General features: G+C 54.9%; 1 protein-coding gene across 1 annotated transcript in view; it reads left to right on the forward strand.

Annotated features, from left to right (window-relative positions):
- NOS2 (nitric oxide synthase 2) overlaps window positions 1-5,595 on the forward strand; it is a 35,166-nt gene extending 29,571 nt beyond the window's left edge. The window contains exons 21-26 of the mRNA XM_069480993.1: window positions 172-379; window positions 1,973-2,060; window positions 2,481-2,602; window positions 3,051-3,199; window positions 4,151-4,345; window positions 5,488-5,595. Coding sequence (XP_069337094.1) covers window positions 172-379; window positions 1,973-2,060; window positions 2,481-2,602; window positions 3,051-3,199; window positions 4,151-4,345; window positions 5,488-5,595 — 870 coding nt within the window. The remainder of the gene's footprint in view (window positions 1-171; window positions 380-1,972; window positions 2,061-2,480; window positions 2,603-3,050; window positions 3,200-4,150; window positions 4,346-5,487) is intronic.
- The last annotated feature ends 6,375 nt before the right edge of the window (window positions 5,596-11,970 follow it).

Consider the following 11,970-nt stretch of genomic DNA (forward strand, 5'->3'; position numbering starts at 1 on the left):
CTCCAGAACGGGAACTATTTCCTCGCTGCTTGGTATCTCAGCACCCTGGACAGCGCCGGGGTAGCACCATGTTCAGTGAGCAAATGAACGAATGGATACTGGGTTGCGACAGCATCTTCACCCGAAGTGGGGCGGGCACCCTCAGCCTCTCACACTGCCCTTGGCTTCCAGCCCTCAGAGTACAGCAAGTGGAAGTTCGCCAACAGCCCCACGTTCCTGGAGGTGCTGGAGGAGTTCCCGTCCCTGCGGGTGTCGGCTGCCTTCCTGCTGTCCCAGCTCCCCACTCTGAAGCCCCGGTACTACTCCATCAGCTCCTCCCGGGACCACACCCCCACGGAGGTGCACCTCACCGTGGCCGTGGTCACGTACCGCACCCGAGGTGAGCAGGGGCTCTGGCGCGGCCCAACTCTGCTCCTCGCTGGGCAGCTGCTCAGCGTCCCTGAGCTTCCGTCCCCTCACCGGTTAACCAAAGTGGGGACACCCACCGCCCAGAGTTGTCAACAGTCACGGGAGGTGTGTGGGAGAGATTCCTACGAACCAGGCATCAAGCGAACCCCTTTGTATGCGTGTGGTCGGTCACCATGGGGGGTAGGTTCTGTGCGCATTTTACAGGTGAGGAAACCGAGGCATGGAGAGGTTAAGCCACTTGTTCAAGGTCATGCTGTTAGTGAATGGGGAGCTGGGATTCAAACCCAGGTAGTCTAAGTGCTGAGTCCACATTCTCCACCCCTCTGCTGTCCTACTTGTGTTGGGACAATTTAACGCGATCACACATGGAGAGCAGCCACCCTGTAGGGGGGACCCCAGTGATTCTGAATCTTGCTCAAGGGCAGCCTGGATTCCGGGACGATCTCACGTTGGCAGCTCATTCACTGATGGGCTACTTCACACCTCTCCACGTTTGGCACCGTGATGGCTGTGGAAATACAGCAGACATAGCCCCCGCCCTCACGGGGCATCTACAAGGGCAATGAGGAGACAGGGGGAGAAATAATTAGGTGATTCTCACTGCGTAGGTGCCAAGAGAGGAAGTGCAGGATCACTGAGAGCAGAGAAAGGAGGGTGGGGCTGCCATTGACTGGGGGGGCCAAGAACTCATCCAGGTGGTCTCGGCTCCTCTGCTGGACCAACTCTGTCCCCGCACTGCCCTGCGTCACTGAGCGTTGCCTGGGTTGGCAAAGCTGGGAGCTGCCCACACCTCCGAGCCCTCCGTCCCCTGCGAAGCACAATCACATGGGTTCTAACAACTAGGCAGAGCCTGTTTGCCCTGCTAGAGAACACCCTCGCGGCCCGGGAGAGGAGACGCGGGGTGTCCTGAGAGCGAGATTCAATCCAGAGGAAAACCAAGGGGACTTCTCCAGCTGGTTGGAGACCTCCTTCAAATGCTGGGCCATTCTGAAGGGAGTGCCACCCCGAGAAATCTGGGGTTTCTCCAGGCCCAGGAGGGGCCACTGGGGAAGGAAGTGAGGTGTCAGAGCAGGCCGGAGTGTTTGGAGTTCGTCCTCCGCCCAGGGTTCCTACCAGCAAGAGCTACGCTCAGGAGGACGTGCAGTAGCCACCTCTGAGGGGTCACTCTGTGCTGCTGTCTGTAGGGCCAAGTGTTGGCCTGCAAGGGTCCCTGGAGAAATGCTACTGGAAGGAGCACTGGAGTAGGAGTCAGGGAACATGAGCTAGCCACTGATCCCACCACCTCCCTAGTGACCTCCTGCAAGTCACTTTCCCTCTCCGGCACTCAGTTTCTGCATTGGCCAAAGGAGCGACTTGCAGCTTCCCAGCCCCTTTCAGTCTCCCTGGTCTCTGGGCTTACAGAGCCTGCATCTCAGAAACGGGAGGCCAGACAGCCCCTCATTCAGCCCTGAGAGGGCCTGAGCCGGGCAGTCCAAGGAGGGGCATCGGTGTGGGTGGAGCAGCTCGTACAGGTGGCGCGTGGGCAGTGGGGGGAACGTTGGTCAGGTCTGTGCTGTCATTGCAGATGGCCAGGGTCCCCTGCACCATGGTGTCTGCAGCACATGGCTCAGCAACTTGAAGCCCCAAGACCCAGTGCCGTGCTTTGTGCGAAGGTAAACACCCCCTCCACTCTGTCCCCTGTGGGACCGCCGACCCCGGGTGTTCTGGATGGAAGGGAGGGATCTGGGGTTTAGGTGACCCTTGGTCTATAAAGAAGGCCTTGGGGTAGCATGGGCCCATTCCCTCTCCATGCCATGCCCTGGCTGCAGAGTGTGGCTGAGCCGCTAGCAGGGGTAGCGGTGACAGCAGTGCCTGTGGGGTCCAGAGTACAGTGAGCTCAGCCCTTTTCCAAAAGGACCCCAGGGGGAGGGGACGGTGTGCCTGGACAGAAGAAATGAAGCAGCCTTGGGACTTGGGAGATGAAATACGAGCTGTTCTGTCCCCCAGCCCCACTACACGCCCAGCCCCTGTCCTATGCCTGTGTCTAGCCCAGGGTGTTTGAGGACTGAGCCTCTCTCCTCTGTCCCCTTCAGTGCCAGCGGCTTCCATCTCCCCGAGGACCCCTCCCGACCTTGCATCCTCATCGGGCCCGGCACAGGCATCGCCCCCTTCCGCAGTTTCTGGCACCAGCGGCTCCATGACTCTGAGCACAAAGGTACGGCTGGCGGGGTCCCAGGGGGGAGGGGGCACCGGGTGGCCAGTGCCTGCCTAGGAGAACTACAGACCCACAGACGTTGCCTGGACCTCTCCAGGGAAGGCCTCCCAAGCTGGCCTCGGCCTGTGCGGGCCTCCCTGGGGGTGGAATTGCTGTCTACCCTTATCTCTCACATTGGAGCCAGGGCTCCAGATTTGGGTGGTGGGGTAATGGAAAAGTCACTGCTTTAGACCTCTAGTCCACTGAGGGGATCCTGTATCTGCACTGCTAGGTGTGTGGCTATGGACGAGTGATCCAAAGGCCCCGGGCCTCAGTTTTCTTATCTGTGAAGTGGGGATAACGCTAGAAAGGATACTTGTGGGAACAAAATGAGAATTGCAATTGGGCCTTGGGGCGTGGCCGCCCTCTGGTGGCCAGCGTGGTAACTGCAGCCTGCTGCGTCTTGCAGGGCTCCGGGGCGGCCGCATGACCCTGGTGTTCGGGTGCCGCCGCCCAGACGAGGACCACCTGTATCAGGAGGAGATGATGGAGATGGCCCGGAAGGGCGTGCTGCATGAGGTGCACACCGCCTATTCCCGCCTGCCTGGCAGGCCCAAGGTAAACGAGGCCTCGGGGCAGGTGGCGTGTTAAACACACAGGCCGCGGTTTGTGCCCTGGATTCCGGGCCCCACCCCCCACCCCCAGCCCTCGCCTCTCCCAGCTTCAGCTTCTCAGCTCTAAAATGGGGACCACTATACAACCATCAGAGTGACGCTGTGAAGCTCACACGTCCTCTCTGCCAGCAGAGGAGAGGTTCGGGACTAACCCAGGCTCCCACCGCGGGTTAATCCCCGGCGCCCAGCCTGCTGAAGGTGCCCGGCAGGCCCCTGCGACACAGGACTGCCCCAGGAGAGGTGGTGCCGGCTGGTCTGCGCTCAGGCCCAGCGAGGCTGGCAGGCGGCCGCTGCTCCCACCACGGTCCTCAGATGGGCTCTGCTGCCCCAGGAGACTTTGCCCCGTGAGCCTGAGGTGTCAGTATAGACTCTGGCCCTCACAAACTTGTGCCATCAGGGCTCCTCTCGGACCCTGTGCTGTGTGCCAGTGCTGAGGCCCCTGAGCAAGATCACAGAGGCCTTGATAGACTTCAGGACCTTCTGCCTAACTGCGGAGCCCGAGGTCTGTGCTCCTGCCCTGAATTACAGCAGAGACCTGAGGGTCAGTCTGCACTGGGAGGCTCCCTTTTCTGGGGTGTGGGCAGAGCCCTGATTGTGGGGAACTGGCGCTGTGGAAGCATGGTGGATTGGACGACAATCTGGGAGCCCCACCGGACAGTCAGCCCCTCGAGGGCAGGACTGTGTCCGCCATTCATCTCTCTCGTCTCAGCTCAGCCCCCAGGGCATCTGTGGTTGTCCTGACCCTGAGCTAGATGCAAAAATCCTGTGCCCAGTGCAAAGTCCTGGCTGGGAGGGGCCCACTCTGCAGCCTCAGTGGCCCCTCCCCCCTCGGGGCCTGCATGCCAGCCTGTCTCCCAGCAGCCGGGACTGGAGCTGCCATTTCTTCTGCTTTCAGGTGTATGTTCAAGACATCCTGCAGCAGCAGCTGGCCGGCGAGGTACTCCGCGTGCTGCACGAGGAGCAAGGCCACCTCTATGTCTGTGGGGACGTGCGCATGGCCCGGGACGTGGCCTGTACCCTGAGGCAGCTGGTGGCCTCCAAGCTGAGCCTGAGCGAGGAGCAGGTGGAGGACTATTTCTTCCAACTCAAGGTGAGGTACCTGGTGTGTGGGCCAAGGGCACAGGCCATGGGAGCCAGGAGGGGGGGCAGAGCCCAGGGGGAGTCAGGCCCAGGGCAGTCCTGGACCACAGCAGAACCCCAGAAGTGGCTGAGGTCTGAGCCGGATAGGCTGCTAGAAGGCCTATCCGCACATTCCGGTCTGGGTGGCAGCTGGCTTTCACAAGTGAGTGGACCTGTCTGGTTTTCTGTCTGTGGAGTGGAAGCAGGAGAGTCTCCTGGTCTCTGTTCAGCTGAGGATAGAGCAGCAAACAAAACAGGTGAAAAGTCCTGCCCAGTCCATTGCACTGGGGCCGACAAAACCACATGAGGAAAACGTGTAGTGCTTTGGAGGAAAACGAGGCAGGGAAGCAGCCAGGGAGAGTTGGGAGTGTAATTTTAAATAGGGTGGCCAGTGGCAAGGGTTCCTGATGGCTGAAAAAAGTAAAAAGAAAAAAAAAAAATAGGGTGGCCAGGGAAGGTGTCACTGGAAGGTGACATTTGAGAAAAGACCCGTGGGAGGTGAGGAGGGAGCCCTGTGGATATTGAAGAAAACAGACTTCTGGGCTGTTCTGGAAGGAGTAGCATGTTCAACGGCCCTGGGGTGGGAGTTAGTCTGGCGAGTTTGAAGAACAAGGAGATCACAGGCATTTCCCAAAATACATTCATCGTGTCCATAGATATTTGGCATCGAAAGGGTTCCGAGGACAAATAGCTTGGGACATGCTCAGTTAGACAAAGGCAAACGCATTGCTTTTCTACAAGAGTTCTCAGAGTCCTTAACGTGCTACTGTGCATCCTGACGCTTCAAGACTGGGGGAAAAGAAAGTACGTGGCATTTCCCAAACGTGTGGATCTCAGAGCGCACATTTCCTGGAGCAGGTTGTGGATGAGCGCTGGGCAGGAAACGGGAACGCCAGCCATCCCTACAGCTTCGGGAGGTGTTAGATGGTCCACAGCAGAGCAGGTGTCGATGGGGTTAGAGTCTAAACCAAATTCCAGCATCATCTAAGCACGACAGTTGGCTCATGAATGTCGTGTGTGATAAGGAAGCTGGGGCTCGTCCCAGCCTGGGCTTGGTGTCGGAGGCGCTGGACCGGCAGAGCTGACAACATTGTTCTCTGTTTCCCCTTAAAGAACCAGAAGCGCTATCATGAAGATATCTTCGGTGCTGTATTTCCCTATGAGATGAAAAAGGACAGGACAGCGGAGCAGCCAGGCCACCTGGAGATCTCGATGCTCTGACGGCCCGCGGGACAGGTTACAGCTGCTGACGCAGAATGTAACGATGGAGTCAAGTCTGGATTATCTGAGGTCACAGGGCCCGGGGAGACGGAAAGCAGTGATACCCCCAAGGCTCACATTTTATTTCTTCACCTCCTTCCCCACCAAGCCCTTTACTTGACCTGCTACCAAGTAGCACCCTGGATGGATTGGAGCCTCCTCTCCCGAGCTGGGGCCTCCCCGGTCCCTTGGAGACTAAATCCGCAGTGCCAGGCCTGGCAAGTGGAGGAGAGAAAGATGGGACCTTCTGCTGATTGCACCACTCTGAGTGACCACCAGGAGGCGCTGGCAGCCACTCTGTATTTAACCGCCCTTGTACAGTTATTTATGCCTCTGTATTTAAATGAACACACCCGAGTCCACTCCCAAGGGCCACTCGGGCCTTCCCTGTATGATTCCTTGATGGTGATATTTATAAGAAATACATTTTATTTTAATCACACTCTATGTGTGTGTGTGTGTGTGTGTGTGTGTGTTTTATAGGGAAAGCGACCCTCAGTTACTCATACTGGGGGACAGGTGGTGCCACAGGCTGGACAGAGGTCCCCACAAAGGGACGTCCCCTCCAGGTGATGGCTGCTTCTGTGAAGTGCCTGCCAGGTACTCCGGCAGCAGATGGAGTTTTATGCTTGTCCTAAGACCTGCCCCGGGGACCAGGGGCTCAGGCTCCGAGCCCTGCGCGCCAGGCACTGATGCATCTGAACAATGTGGCCAACAATCCGCTCACCCAAACCAGGGCTTCTCACACTCCAATGTGCCCCCGAGTCACCCTGGATCTTATTGAAATGCAGACTCTGATATAACAGGTCTGGGGCAGGAGAATCTGCATTTCTAACAAGGTCCCAGGTGACACTGACATGGCTGGGCTGAAGACTGCACTTTGAGCCCCACCCTGGTTCTCAAGGGACCAGATTCTTGATGGAGTCAGCAGGATGTGTTGGGGTCACGTGGGCACGGAGCTGGGCTCCCCTGCACAGGCCCAGTGGCTGGCAGACCCCACCCACTGATCCAATTTTCCTATGCCACCCCTAACCCCTAATGCTGGGGAGACCCAGGGCAGAACAGCACAATCAGACCCAGCTTCCGGTCAGCTGCTCCCGGCCCCACCTGCCACCTCCCCCTACCGGGACGCAGGGTTCTGATGAACCTGTGCGAGGAGTTAGCTACACTCCCAGCAAAGATTCAGGTCCCTCAGGCACGGGTCGTCGCAAAGGATGAGAAAATAATAGAATATAGGAATAAAAGAATACACAGAGAGGAAGGAACAGCTTATAAAGAATAGATTTATAAAAAAGCGGGGGGTTCAGGAGACCCCACAAAATCCTCATAATTTCTGCCGCCCCAATGAAGTTTCACATCAGTATTTATGGGTACAGTGATCGGTTGCTGGGGGTAACAGATTTACATAATAACAGGGAGTTCGGTTTAGGTTCAAAGTCTCAGAAAAGGCTTCTATCGAACCCTTAATTATCTATGTGAACAAACAAACCCTTAATTAACTCTATCTATGTGAACAGACGGTTACAAAATCTTTCTAGGACAAACTTCTAAGATAAAGCTATCACTTTAGCAGAAAAGTTAAACAGAGACATAGTGGCTCCATATTTCTTTATCTAGTTACCGTGGATTGAGACAGGTGGTCAGAAGTCAAGCAAGAGCTGTCCCTTGGGCTAACTGCTTTTAGCCACAGGTGTCTGTCTCTCCGGCGTGCACTGTCTTTGATCTGCTCCCATCCCCTGGCTCCATGCAAACCTGCTTTGTCATACAAAGCAGGCGAAAGCCACAGGCTTGAGACTGCAGCGTCACCTTGGAAAACAGCTGCAACGACCTTTCAGACGCCCTCCTGAGGCGAGGCAGCTTTTGATATGCAAACTAACACGTTCACATATTCCTTCAGGGCAAAGCCTTTCAAAACTGAAATCATTTCTGTCTCTAATATTATAGGGGGCATTTCCATAAACCAATACTTCTTAGGCGCAACAAACCTGCGCCTGGCTTCCTGGCCCTGCCGCAGCCTCACAGGCTCTGGCCCACCCTTCTCCCATCTCAGAAGCAGTGGGATCTTTCCTGGGTTCACCCGGATACCAAGTTCCCTACATCATGTTACCAAAATCTCGGCACTTGTCCCCAAGGCCACGTCAGAAGAACGAGGACAAGTGGATAGGAAAAGGAAACAGGAGGTTTTTTGATTTGCTGGCAAATGAAGAGGATGGAGACTCCTTTCTTAAAGTGCCATTGTCCCAATCATAAGCAGAAATACAGAGCTCTTAAAGGGAGGGTTTTCAGCTTTAGGCCATTACTGAACTACAGTGGATGATTCTGATCCCTTCCATCTCCGGGCAAAGACAATCTCATGACCTCCGCCCTCCCATACCTCACCCAGAAAATTCTGTTGCTCCATCTCCTATGGCACGAAGATCAAAGGACACTCCACTGCCCCTCCCGACCACCGGCCTGAAGCAGGGATGAAGGGTTCAATTCCCATAAAGAGTGGGGGAGGTTTTAAAAAGACATAAAACATTTTTACCTTTTCTATTTCAGGCCATTTCCTGTGTTACATGTTCCCCGCTGTCAGTTTGACCCTTCCATATCTTCGGGGGGAGGGGCCACGTAGCCACTGAGCTATTTGCTGCTGAATGGGGGTGACGTTTTGGACGGAAGGCCTGTACTTACTTATGTCATTACAAAGTTGGCAACACTGGTTACCAGACAAGCAAGGGCATGAGCAACAACCACAACCGTGAAGAGTGACAAGATGACGTGGAGCATACCTGGTAACAGAGCTTCCGCCCCACTCGGTATCTAAGGCACCGGTAGGACTGTGGGTCCTTCCTGTCTCCTTGCACATAACGTCTGCGGCAGGGCCGCGTAAGAAAGAAACGTGGGGGCCTCTGAGTGTGGAGCTATTAGTTGGACACGGTAGGTGATCCAAGAGACTGGCTTCTGCACTGAACGAGGGTTAAAAGGGCAAACCCAGCAGCAAGACAGAGCAACAGAAGAGGCGATAGCCCAGGGAAGTCCTCACTATAGACAAAGCCAATGACCAAAGAAAGATTAGCAAAAATATCAACATTTTCATTTTCCCCTTTTCCTTAAACAGATACTTTAGATCGCCTAAAGTCTGGCCCCTCCACCTGGGGCTTGGGTCCTCTTCTTCCAAGGGACACCTCTTTACTCTGGCATGATGGACCAAGGTTTTTACTCCTGATGATTTCTACAAGGCGTGAGTTGTTAGAGGCACTTCAGAAAGGGTCCCTTCCGCTTCTCTGCTTCCAACTCGGGTGGGGGCCTGAAAGAGGCCAACTCTTGCACAATGGTTAGTATCTGACCCACTCGTGTGACATATTGCTTTACTCTGTTTTACTTAGTCGTGCTTATTATTATATATTATTATACTTCCCCAGGGTGCTGGAAAGGGTCTCTCATAAACTATTTCTTAGGGGCTTAACTGAAGCCTGCTTCTAGGGGTGCCCTCTCCGGAGTAGGACGGGAGGCAACACGCTATCCCACTCGAGTTGGGTTTCCTGCATCATTTCCGGGATGCGTGCACTTTCCGTTCTAGGTGTAGAGCTTTGCTTACTGGCTGGGTCACCTCCACTACAAAGGAGAGTCCATTGTCACTCTTGTGGAATGCCCAGGCCTCCATGGACACTCGGACAGGCTTTAGTGTGCTCCTGGGTCCTGTTGACAATGTCGGCCCAGAGACTGAGCCAAGAATGAGAAGCCAGGGTGACGACCTGTCTGAGCCTCGCCCACCTCCGTTAGCTTCCAGCTCTGTTCCTTCTTGGCCCTGGCCTTCTGCAGCTCGGCTGTGCTGCTGGGGGTATGTGGATTGGAACCGCCAATGAGGCAGGGGAATTGGGCCCCCTCTTTCCTCATCTGAGTCCTGTACTGAAACAAAATTTTTGCTCTCCATCCTGGGGCTTTCTTGCTACCCGGGGTCCTTTGCACCTTGGGGGCAATGCTCTTTCCAATGTCCTTCTTTTTCACAAAAATCACACTGCACACAAATTGCCCTGTTCCGGCTATGGGTGCCCTCTGGCCAAATTGTTTAGAAAGAGGGACTGTTCCACCCCCGAGCCATAACCTAGTGGGCGCAGGACTGGAGAACTATTTCCAGTCGTGCCCTCTGCCCCACCCCTCTCAGGGCACCAAGATGGCACTGGCGGTGATTGCCCCAGGCTGGGAACTGCGTGGCAGGGGGAAGGCATCGCTTTCCTGAGTGGGGCTCCGGCCGGGGCCTCACCAGTGCCAGCTTGAGGCCTGTGCGTTGCCATGGGTCACCGCAACTGTGGCGGGTGTGGGGCACACCCTCTCCACCAAGCCCACCCTCCGGGCCGCGGTTCTCATGCACAGTGGCTGGGCCAGAACTGGTGCAGACCAGGGGACCCTACTGTTTAAAACAAAGCATCGCGACTATCCCTCCACCAGCACAGGTGTGTCTTGTACCGTTAACTTCATCCCAGGCCTTTAACATTCTACATATGGGATCTTGTCCCATTTACCTCACCTTTGACAAAGTAATTCCAGCTGTAAGACACCATAGTAATTCAACAGCTACTTCTCACACTCCAGCACGCACACTGGATTACAATAACACCATTCTCTTTTAAACACAGACTTATGGCTATAAATTTGGCCATTCACCCAAGATTTCTCTGAAAGGACTCAGAAACGGAGCCACCCGTGTTAAAACAAAATTCACAAATGACAAACACAGAAACTACCGAGAATTCTCAACACAAAAATGCCAAAGCCTATCAGATGGGAACCATGAAATGAAAATTGAGTCCTCAACTGAGAACCGACATCTCCTAAAAGGGGATAAAGGAGAACCGAATCCTCTGAAGTGAGAACCAACATCTCCCACCCACCCCAGGTTCCCTGGGAACCACAAGTGTGGTCCGCGTCCAAACCGTCTTCCCTAGTTCCACTCAGACGTGTGACTTGCACCCCAGTGGCACCTCCAAACAAATCCAACAGGAAGGTCTGAAATCCTACCAAATGGGTGGAATCAGGGTCTCCGCGTGCATGCTCCGGAACTTACTCAACCGGCCGGGGCTGTCCAGACACTTTCCAAATCCATCTCCTTCTCCTCAACTCAGTTCAGGTTGGTTGGAGCTGCGTCCATTCCGGGAGAAACATACGAGACTTCCCCAGAGCTAAACAGGCCCCGCAGCTGCTGGGCAATTCCTTACTTTCGCACTCGACAAGGTGGTGCTCCTGCCCCTGGCTTGACCCAGGGCGGCTCGCTGTCTCTTCCAGCAGTGGCAGGGTGCCCTTCCACCGGGGAGCCGATGGGCCCACCCAGGGACGCCAAATCTGCTACTGAAAGCTCAGCACTTGTCCCCGAGGCCACGTCAGAAGAATGAGGACAAGTGGTTGAGGAAAAGGAAAGAGGAGTTTATTAACTTGCTGGAAATGAGGAGTATGGAGACTCCTAACTTAAAATGCCATCGTTCTAATCTTAAACTGAAATACAGGCCGGGCACGGTGGCTCACGCCTATAATCCGAGCATTCTGGGAGGCCGAGGCGAGTGGATTGTTTGAGCTCAGGAGTTTGAGACCAGCCTGAACAAGAGCGAGACCCTGTCTCTACTAAAAATAGAAAGAAATTATTTGGACAACTAAAAAAATATATATAAAAAACTAGCCAGGCATGGTGGCGCATGCCTGTAGTCCCAGCTATTTGGGAGGCTGAGGCCGAAGGATTGCTTGAGCCCAGGAGTTTGAGGTTGCTGTGAACTAGGCTGACCCACGGCACTCTAGCCCGGGCAACAGAGTGAGACTCTGTCTCAAAAAATAAAATAAAATAAAAAGCTGAAACACAGAGCTTTTAAAGGGAGGGATTTCAGATTCAGGCTATGGCTGAACTATAGTCCATGATTCTGATGTGTCCAATCTTGGGCGAAGACAATCTCATGACCTCCACCCACCCAGACCTCCACACCTCTGCCTGGACAATTCCCTTGAATGTCACCTATGGTACAAAGAACAAAGGACACTCCCCTACCCCTCCTGACCACTGGCCTGAGGCAGGGATGGAGGCTTCAATTCCCAAAAAGAGTGTAGAGGTTTTAAAAAGACAGGAAACGTTGTTCCCCTTTCCCCCCAGGCCATGGCCTCTGTTACAGTCAGACACTCCTGCCCACTGGGCCCAGCCCCAACCCGCTTTCTCCCTCCCCCTTGTGGGATTTGTGTGGGACCCACGGGGACTAGGTGTGATGTCAGGACCCCCTGCGCAAAGGGAGCCCACTCCTCCCACGCCGCTCGGCAGCCCCCCGATCCCATAGAATCCAAAATGTCTCCAAATGAATTTAATAAGCCAGAGACATC

The sequence above is a fragment of the Eulemur rufifrons genome, chromosome 9 (assembly GCF_041146395.1).
Source record: "Eulemur rufifrons isolate Redbay chromosome 9, OSU_ERuf_1, whole genome shotgun sequence".
In the NCBI taxonomy this organism is placed as follows: Eukaryota; Metazoa; Chordata; class Mammalia; order Primates; family Lemuridae; genus Eulemur; species Eulemur rufifrons.